Raw genomic sequence first — 10,131 nt, 5'->3', positions numbered from 1 at the left:
TTACGTTTTATTGCAGTGATGCGGTTGTGTATTATATATTGCGCTTTGCAACTAGGGACCGATACAGGCGCGGGGCTGCCGACACCGGCAGTTAAGGCACGTTTGTGCGGATGGCACCGCAGCTCCCGCCGCCCGGCCGCCCCCGGCTGCCATCTTGCCCGCCCTGCCCCACCGCCCGTCCCTCAGGCCCGGGGGGGGGCGAGGCGGGGCTGCGGGAGCCGCCGCGCCCCACCTATGGCGGCGGCCGCGGGCCGTGACGGACGGGCGTGGGGCGCAATGAGCGGCGCGCTGCCTGCGGGGGACGGCCAATGAGGAGCGGCCGGAGGCGGGGCGCCGCGGCTCGTCCCGCCCCCGCGGTGCGGCGCGCGGCCGGAGGCGGAGGGGAGGAGGGAGGCGGAGGGGGGGGAGGGAGCGGGCGCCGCCGCCGCCTGCTCGGGCTGAGCGGCCGCGGGCCGGGCACAGCGGCAGCGCCGGGACGGGGCGGGGCGGGAGGGGGAGGACGCACGGACCGGCGGACGGACAGACGGGTTAGACAGACGGAGGGACGGACGGACGGAGGGACAGAGGGCCGGGCTGCCTGCCGCCATGGATCACTACGACCCGCAGCAGACCAACGACTACATGCAGCCGGAGGAGGACTGGGACCGCGACCTGCTCCTCGACCCGGCCTGGGAGAAGCAGCAGCGGAAGGTGGGCACCGGCACCCGGCCACCGGCACCCGGCCACCGGGGATGCACCGGGCAGCCGGGATCCCCCCCCCCCAACCCCGGTCCGCCCCGACCCCGCCGGGTGCCCCCGGGGGGTACCGGGGGGGGGCCGGCCCCGGCGGCGGGAGGGCAGCGGGGCGCCGGGGTGAGCGGTGGGGGCTAGGGCAGGGCTTGCGCGGAGCCATGTCCAAAAATGGTAACATTCGGCCCTTTTCTGTCCCTTTTTTTTTTTTTTAAACTCGCGGGGAGGGGAGTTGGGGAGTTGCAGCCTCGCCGCTTGGGTCCTTCTCCTGGTTATTCTCAGCCCCCTCTCCTCCCTCAGCCCGGAGCATCCCGTGTCGGACCGCTCCCAGCCCCGATCCCCCCGCACGTTTCCGTGGCGGTCCCTGCGCGGGGCGGCAGCGGGGCAGGGCTGCACGCAGCACCCCGCCGACGGGGCAGGGGCACCCCGGGCGGCCGCCGCCTCGCCTCGTCCCGGGGAGCCGTCGCTTGTTCGCCCCGGGCTGGCGCTTCCAGCCGTGCCTCGCCCTGCCCGCAGGCAGGAGAGTCCCCAGACCTCCCCTCCTAGCGGGTACGGTGCCCTTAGGCACGTCTGAGGGGCGAATAGCGCTAATCGCGTTTGCTCCGGTAAGGGGACTTCTTCTTCTCCAGCCCCTTCCCTTCCCACCTCCGCTGCTTTCGGATCGAGGGCTTCCAGGCTCTCCTGCCTGTCGCCGTCTGAAGCAGCGCGGCTGGGAAGCCTTTCCCCTGGAGCCCGACGAGTTAATCGGAGGTGAGAGCTGCGGAGCTTCTGTCAGCAGTTTCCCCGCCCGGGGAGACTCGCGTGGTGTGGGGAGACAGCGTGAGAATGAAAGCACGCAAACGAGGGCACGTAGTTGGGAGCGAGCCGGCGGTGTGCGAGCTTGCGCCTCAACAAAGGAGAAAGAGGAATGCAATCTCGGTCTGGGGTGTGAGCGCTGGATGGCTTATCTGCGACCAGGCTCCGCTCCCGTGCGGAGGGAGAGGAGTTGCCTCCTGTTCCAGAGGGCTGCCCGGCCGCGATCGGTGCCTCCAGCCCTGCACCCCGGCGGGCTGATGGGTCTGGGAGCGGCCCGTGGGGCCCAGGGCGAGGCGGCCAGCGTTGCTCATCGCCCGCCAGGGGAAATGGCTGTCACGCTGTGCGCGCGGCTTTTTGCCTTTCATGGGGCGGCGAGGGGAGCGAGAGCGGCTTACGTGCGGCGGGACGCTGACGTGGGCGTTGGAAGCAGGAGCTGAACCTTTGGATTAACGAGGAGTCCCAAAACAGGAGTTGTGGCACGTGCCCCGAAGGCCACGGCTTTTTTAATTACCTCCTTCCAGGAGGCTTTTAGTCCTCGTGGTCCTATCACAAGAGGGGGACAGAGAGCCGCTCTGTTAACTTGGGTTACTTGTGCGCAGGAGGGGAGAAGCCAGGAGAGAGCTGGAAGGTATTCGTGTGTCTGCTTTGAAATTATCCGAGCCGATTTCTTTACATGGCCAGCTGCTGCCAGTGAATGTGGCGGCCCTGCTGGGGCCTTGGGGCTTGCTTCAGAGGGTGGGGGGGTAACAGCACCCGGCGGGCACAGACCTGGGGCAGACGGTGCACTGAGACCGTAACCCCGTCTTACCTGCAAAATGAAGTCACTGCAGTAATTACAGCTAAACCTTTGTCTCTCTGCACAGGACTGATAGCTTACCAAGGTGAATCGGAGAGATTCACGCTTCCCAAATGATCTGTAGGCTCTCTTCCGGCTCGGTGTTGGGGCTTTCTACTTGGCTCATGTGTTTTAGGTTTTTCTTCATGCAAGGAATAGCTAGAGAATTTCTAAAAAGCCTGTCTGTCTAGAAATAAAAGGGCACTGAGATCTGAGAAGCAGAAAATGGCTTTGGAAGAGCGCTGGGATGTTGCTATGTGAACTTAATTCTGCTGTTTATGAATTATGAGTACATGCGATTTTTCTGCCTACATAAATGGCTGTTTGGACGATCAGCTCTTAGAAATCGCTGTGCCTGTTGCAGCATTGCCATTCAGTCAGGGGCCTTTATCAGTGGGAGATCGCTGACGTCTCGCTGCCTGCAGGCAGAGGAGCCAGGCCTCTCCCATGGGTGAGACTCGCTTTCAGGTGCTGGCAGCAGTAGACCCCAAAGCTTCCGTGCCAGCGTGGGGAAAGAGAGATGAGGAAAGGTCTGTGCAGGGATTTAAGTACCGCCGAATTATTGTAGCATTGCCGCTGCACTGATGCCAACCAGCGAGGCAGATCTGAAACTCTGGTGCTTAGGTTTCCCCTGGGAGCAGGGGCAGCATCTCTAAAGAGCTGGCACCTCTGGTCATGCAGACAGCGAGTGTCTGTGTGGGAAGCAGCCGTGCTTCGCTGGCCATTTCCATCCATCTCGGCAGCTCCTGGGCACTGTCCTGCCTGGCTTCTGCAGCTGGGACCGACTGGGGCCTGGGACACAGTCAGGGGATGTTGCTCAGGGATGGATTGAACCCAGCTCCACGTCCCTCAGCTGCACGGGCTCAGCAGAGCTAATGGCAGGTGTCAGAAGCAGGGAGATCTGATGATTTTTCTTTTATTTTTAGTAATGGGCTCAACAGGTGTGCTGTGCTCTAAGGAGGACGAGTTTCAGGGAGCTGGTGAGCAGGTTTCCTACCTTACGGAGAGGGGCACGGCTGGCTGGGGCGGTGCTCGAGGTATGGTCTCGTGAGCTGCTTTCACACAGGTAGACAGAGGGACAGCAGGGTGATCTTCATATTTCATAACTGGACACTGAAGTTAGGCCTCTAACGCTGGTCTCACACCTTCCCGCCTGCCCCTTCCTGGGAAGCTGCTGATTTAAAATTAGGGGATGAAGCGGCAGCGCTTCGGAGGGAAACAGCTTTCCAGTCACACAGCTTTCCATAGGAAGCATTTTTGTGCCTATCAGAAGAGACTCTGAGAGGTTTTAAAGAGCTCGTTGCAGCGCTGCTATTCATAAGTGGCAAAAAATGTAATGTGCAGAACAAACTGCTACTTCTCGCTTGATTTGAGCCTCTGCACAGCCTTTTGTACGGGAGCAGGGTCTCTGCTGGGGATTAAAATACTTTCCTCTCTGCGCTATTGGACTCATCTCAGTAGTTTCTTCTAGCAGCCTTGTCTTCCCTCTCCCTTTTTTCTTCTTTCCTGCCTGGAGTCAGGCCTCAGAGTAGCACTAGCCAAGGCGTAATGAGATTGATCTCGCTGTTTTCCAGCGTTACGAAGCAGAACTTGCCGAGAGCCATTGCCAAGGTCCCACCTGAAAAGCAGCTGTCGGTCGGCACAGACCAGCCTGCCTTGTAAAAAGCGCGTACCTGGGTGCTCATTCCCTGGCCAACAGGCTGCCTCTTGTGCCTGCAGACGCTTTTCCATCCAAATTGCAGCTGGCCAGCAGCGGGGTTCAGACTTCTTCTGGGCCCTGTGGGGCTCTTGGTGCAGGAGCTGCATTCAGCCCCGAGTGCCTGGACGAGCTGCCGGGTGTTCAGCACCCGTGGTGCATCTCCTGCCCCCTCCCACCAGCCCCCAGCGTCCTGGAGGGGTCCGAGGTGGCGCCGAGGTGATGCTGGTGCTGCTGGGACCTGGTGCCGGGGGCTTCGAGGGGGCTTTGAGGGGCAGCGGGTGGTTCTGGCTCTCCCTCTGGTCGCCCATTTTGTGGGCCGGTTGTTCAGAGTTTATTTTAAAATCTGGCCTGAAGTGACTCGTCCAAGCTGGGGGCGAAACAGACCCTTTAAATGCTGAATTGCTTGCTGACTTGACAGCTGCTGACTTGACAACGTGAGTAGGAAGCAGTGTTCGTTGCAACATACAGAAGACAGCCATATACAACGTCAGTGCTGTAAGGAGACATAGTAATGCTTTTCCTTAAGGTATCAATGAAATAAATGTGCCTTGTCTTTGTCCAGCGCTGCTCTGCCTCTCCAGGTTGGCACCCCTGTGGCAGTAAATGATATCACCAGCTGAGAGAGCTGAAGTGTTCTGGTATACGGTGCTACTGAAGCAGTGATAGCACGAACTTTGGGAACACGTTTTCTGCCCTGAAGAAATGCTGCGTGCAGTCATTATTCGTGAAACTGCTGAAATTCTTAGTCGGGAATGGCAATCTCCCAAACCCTCCGCCATGAGCTACATCTGAAGATACGTATGAATACAAGGGTGGTCCCATACCCCCAAAAGCTATGCATCTGGTAGCACTGCTGTGTCTGCACCTGACAGGTCTTACTGCTCTCATTATGATTTGAATTTTGCTGTGCTAATCGCCTCTGCGTCTGAGGTGGGGTTGTTAAGGGCAGAAAATATTCATTAAATTAGCTCACGTCCCTCGCAGAAACACCCCACCTCGCAGGCTGCTGGTAACATGCTCATACCGAGGGTGACTAATCTCTCTGACAAGACGTAGAAGTGGCAGTCACCGCTTCCTTTCCCCTTGGTTCGAGTGCCCTCCCTTCCAGGCAGGGCCTGGTTTGAGAAGGGTGGCTACGTTTCCAGAAAGCTGCACTTCTGGTGGCTGCTGGGGGCCCATCTGGAGGCGCGATGCCACACGCAATCCCTGTAGCTTGCTAAAGTCACTTTCAATACCTCCCGCTGTAGTTTCAGCAGCGGCATAAATGCTCGTGGTTGGTGAATACGCAGCGCTGGCCCCTTTGCTCCTTCTGTAAGTGACACCGATGACAACCAGCGGGTGATCGTGAGGAACGGCCTTCGTGGCCTTCGCAGCGTGGGCGTGCTGCAGGCAGGGTGGCCCTGCTGCACGTAGGATTCTCTGTATTGCTCTCACTGATACCAGTATAGAAGCAGGATGGGGAAATTGGTAAGGCTGCTCACTCAGCTGCTGTTTTACAGTCATGTAGGCAGGCAATACAGGTCACCGGGTATTTGTTATCTTTCAGATCAAGCTTTTGCTGTTTAACATAGGTAGCTTGTCGCCAGATACTTGTTCTTCAAAACGGTAAGGTGAGAAGTTGCTGTAGGGGGTCTCTAGAAGTATCTGGCTTTGTGGATCAGCTACTTGTCCTTGAGTGTGGGAGCTGCCTCCTGCTTTCTGTGATCAGGTTTCATGTGTTTTGTGATCAGGAAGTGCGCTTGTGGGTTTTTGACAAGAACATTATTTTTCATCGTAACCTTCAGATACGTGATGAATGAGGCGCGCATGCTTTGCAGCGACTTACAGCCTATTCAGCAGCCAGTTTGAGAGAGGAACTTAGGAGAAAGCATGGGTTAAAAAGAAGACTGCGCGTTCTTTGGAAGGCTCTGCTACAGACCCCAAGGAGCCACTGTGAGGAGAGGCACTCGCCAAACTGGATTGAATTGTTCATCCTCCTTATCCTCTAGGGAAGGATGAAATACCTCAAAGGCATCCAGTTACCAGCCCACTGATGTAAAATGTGCCTGTCTGGGGAACTTCTCGCGGGCTGCTTCAGGCTAGCAGCTTACCAAATCACACGCACAAGAATTTAATGATGCTTTTGGTGCGTGGCTGCAGAGGCCTGACGTGATGACGTTGCTTCTCCCCTGCCCGCTTGCAGTGCAGCATGGGGTAGCTGGGGGCAAGTGGCCTGCTGCCCTGCCACGTAGTGTCTTTAAGCAGAAACTTCAGTTTTCTCGGCTGTCTGGTGAGAACTTGGGCCCTTAGATGGAAATGGGTGCTTTTGTGTGGGGTGGTGTTGCCTCGCCATGAAAAATCAAGTGTAGCTGTGAGAACGTGGGCCGGTAAACCTGTTCAGTAAAAACCTTTGTGAACGCTAAGGCCACGTTTTTAGAAGTCCTTTGTGTTACAGTGGATGCTACCTGCACTTCACAATGCCCAGGTGGCCACCATGAATTGAAATAGCGAGCCCCAGCTGCTCCTGCTGTAGGCACTTTGCTCTTCTCATGTGAGATGCACCTTCACAGCCCAGCCGTGTGTTTCTAGCTGGAGGAGGAGCAGCACTTGGTGAGCCCCCCTGGCCTGTGCACTTTCCTCTGCAGCCTCGTTGGGACAAGCCTCTTTCTGGCCTGGAGTTCTTAGGGCTGGCACAAGCAGAGGTGACAGAGATGGTGAAAACTAGCACGGGGCTGCTGGAGAAGGGCTGAGGGCTCTTTCCAGCTGCCTGCGGATTATCGCTGTTGTGCCTGATGCTTCGGCCCTTCTCTGGGGCATCATCAGGCTAGCGGGGATGGTGAAGTGCAGAAAGCAGTCGCTGTAGAAAAGAGGCTGGAGCTCTGTCTCGGGGAAACACTGGGAAGCTGCTAATATACAGCACATAGGGTGGATTGGTTTCACTTCAATATGTAGTGTCTGCCCCAGGGGCTTGCTGGATGTATTGCTGTGATTTCTGGTGGTGTTTTGTACAACTTGAGTGGTGGTGTTTAAGAAGGAGGATGGGGAGCAGAGTGGAACAGAACTTATTCTTTTATATATATATAAAAATGTGATTTCTTGCCCTGTGTGACTATTAGAAACATGATGATTACCATAAGGAACATGCTTAGCATGACTTCTACGAGTCTTGTGCTGCAGTGTAAAACACTCCTGTCTCTCAGAGAGATGAACTTTGTGAAGGGGGAGCATGAAGCATGCACGTAGCGTGCCTGGCAGCTGCCAGGTGGAAAAAATGTCACTCGAGCAAGAAAGGCCCAGAGTCATTTTCTTCCTAGGGACATAGGATTTGCTCTATCTCTGGGATACCGGGGCTGAAGCATGTTGCTCAGAGCTTGGATCCGCGAGGATGAGTTGGTGCAGAGTGGTGAGATAGGCTTGTCAGCAGCGGGACCTTCGGTCTGGCACTAGCCACGCTGCAAAAGCCTGTCTTATCTAAGCCTGTGGAGCCACCCACTGCTGCATTTTGACCTCCTGTACATCAGCCTCGCTTGGTTCTGAATAATCACCCACATCCCTGAGACACGACTGGGGAATTCTTGGGCCAGCCCCAAAAATGCTGAAGTGAGCAAACCCAGCAGCATTGATGTGATTAGCAAACAGGCCGGCTTCCTGTTCCCCTGCCGTATCTTCCCTGCTCTCATTCCCTCGCCGCCCTCGAGCAGAACTTGGCCATAGGATGTCTGTGGTGTGGCCCGGTGCCAGCTTAACCTCTGAGCACCCTATCGGGCCGTAAAGCAGAACCTTTTTGTTCCTATTTTGGCTTCCTGTCGTTGTGTCCTTCCTGCTCAGCTGGCAACGTGTGCATCCTACTGGTAGGGCCTGGGTCAGGCCTTTGCAAGCCAACCCTCGTTGTACCAGTATTGCAGCCAGCTGTCCTCAGGCCTCCACCTGCACTTGTCCTCTCTTCTCCTTTTTCTAAATGTGTTGCTGCTTTGAAGCAGTAGGGCATGGTCTCTGCGGAGGCTTTCTCTGCCCTCAGTGTGCTGAAACAGCTCCTATTGACGGGGCTGGGGTACACGTGATGAAACAGAGGATTTTGGTCTCTCATCCAGGTGACTCTGATTTGTCATTCTATCTACATAGACTGAAAGCCTCTCAGAAACGTGTTCATCCCTGTGGTGTGGGATATGACAGCAGAACTGGCCTTTCCACTGGGTTGGGGCTAAAGTACAGCTCTGGATGGGACGTGCTGGCAGGTGAAAATGCCTTGCGTTGGCTCTTTACGCTCACTACACTGCACACCACCGATGTGAGGCTCCCTTTATCACCTGTCACGTAATGGGAGTAGTTTCAGGTAAGCCTCCGAATGCCAGCGATTCATCGCTTCTGGACAGTCTTACAGAAACACACCGGGGTGGATAGTTCACGGGCAGGTGAGGCTGCAGGGGCGACCAACAGCTTGTTCCACGTCCTCCTAGACGGCTTATGTGGTCAGTGGGAAGGCAGGGGGGACTTGTACCAGCCAGCTGCTTCTTTGGTCATCGGTGTGACTTTGTGGTCACCGTGCATAACTGCAGTGATGGTTGCTTGACCAAAACTTCTCATAGAAAGCTGGGGCAGAGTTTACACCTCTTCTGTATCGCTATACAGCCGTCCCCTAGCTGAGTGGTGCTGCTGTGCTGGATAAGTTTTGCCCAGAAAATTGATGCTTCCTTTTACAACGCCGAGGACAACTCTCCCGTCCTACAGAGGTGCTGAGCCAAGGCCAGCTGGCAGCTGAGGAGGAGCTCCTGCTTTCCATGGCCTTCGGAGCAGGCAGCCAGGGCACTTGCTGCTGCTCGCTGCAGCATATGATGCCCAGCAGTCGGACTTCACCGCTGCTGTAAATGGAAGTCGTGCTGTTACATCCTCGCTCCAGGAGCTAGCCTGTAAAGGCCTCCGAGAAACGAGGCACGGAGAGAGATCCATGTATGGTCTCCACACCCCGGCAGAGCGCTCTTTTCTTCATCATGGAAAGTGATGTGCACGTCCCGGGGCCGTGCTTCCTGGCCGGATTCCTTGGCTCTGCAGGGGCAGAGTTTTTTCTGCTGCCCCCTGTGCTTACCTGTGATCCCCTCCGTTTATTTAAATGTACCATTCAGTAAATGGCGAGCTAGTTCAGCTACCGAAGTGTATTATCTGCAAGAAAACTGTAAAAATTTGGGTATACAGAAGAAAAAAAAAGCAAGTAAATGGATTTCTTAATTGCTAAACAATGCCAAAGAAAAGACACTTTGTTTAAAGCTGTTGAGGCCATGCCTATGCCAGGTTTTATCACAACGGAAAATACTTAATTTCCTGAGGAAAATTTTGATTGCAGCCAAGAGCAGTTGCAGCTCTTTAAATGTGTTTATGCTTCCAGGTGAGTTTCCTACATGTTTTATCTGGCCTGGGAGACGAAGAGAGGAGCGCAGTAACCTGGCTGCAGGGGCGCGCTGGGAAGGAGGGTGCGGGAGCGCACTTGTTGGAGCCCTCCTCTTCCCTCCGGTGCTGCTCTGTAGGAAAAGGAGCAGTCGAAGGAGCAGTCGTGTTGGTCTCGGCTGTGCTGGGCTCCTCACACAACACAGGAGACTGCCCTTGCTTGCCAAGCACCCTTTGGCAGCGGCGCGGAGGAGGCTGGGTGGGGGCAGCGGGGGAGCGCGTTCATTAACGCGCACCAGTCTGCCTCAAAATGGCCAACGCGTGGAAACTTGCCGTTTCCCAAGGGTTTTGTTGGGCCGTTGGGGAACTCTGGCTGCGGATGAGACTATTTCCAGCTGTGGGGAGCCAAGTGTGAACTCACCCTGGGCAAGATGCCCAGCTCCGCTGGTTTTCCTTGCCAGAAATCCTCGCCCTCCAGCCAGCGACACCAAACTCGGTTTCTGCCAGCCCTGAGCCAAAGATCTCTGCAGGGAGGAGGAGGAGGAGAGGACGAGCAGAGCTGGGACAGTGCTGAGGGGAGACACTGGGCACGTGCACAGGGGGAGGTAGCAGTGGGTGGGCACCTACAGGGTGGCTGTGGGTGGTGCAGGGCCCTGCCTGGGCTGGGTGGAGAGGGCAGGGTGGGTGGTGGGGATGCAAGGGCTTGGCTTTCCTC

At 56.4% G+C, this 10,131-nt stretch overlaps 1 protein-coding gene across 3 annotated transcripts in view; it reads left to right on the top strand.

Annotated features, from left to right (window-relative positions):
* The first annotated feature begins 433 nt into the window (after window positions 1-433).
* The window catches only part of ACTN1 (actinin alpha 1), an 86,891-nt gene continuing 77,193 nt past the window's right edge, over window positions 434-10,131 (top strand). Inside the window, exon 1 of one of the 3 annotated variants that reach the window (XM_066998570.1) lies at window positions 434-690. In XM_066998570.1, coding sequence (XP_066854671.1) covers window positions 586-690 — 105 coding nt within the window. In that variant the 5' untranslated portion in view covers window positions 434-585. The remainder of the gene's footprint in view (window positions 691-10,131) is intronic. The other 2 variants (XM_066998569.1, XM_066998568.1) reach the window with 2 other exon arrangements.

This window comes from Anser cygnoides, chromosome 5, assembly GCF_040182565.1.
Source record: "Anser cygnoides isolate HZ-2024a breed goose chromosome 5, Taihu_goose_T2T_genome, whole genome shotgun sequence".
Lineage (NCBI taxonomy): Eukaryota > Metazoa > Chordata > Aves > Anseriformes > Anatidae > Anser > Anser cygnoides.
Note: the sequence above shows the minus strand (reverse complement) of the source record. Positions and strands in the feature narration are given on the sequence as shown.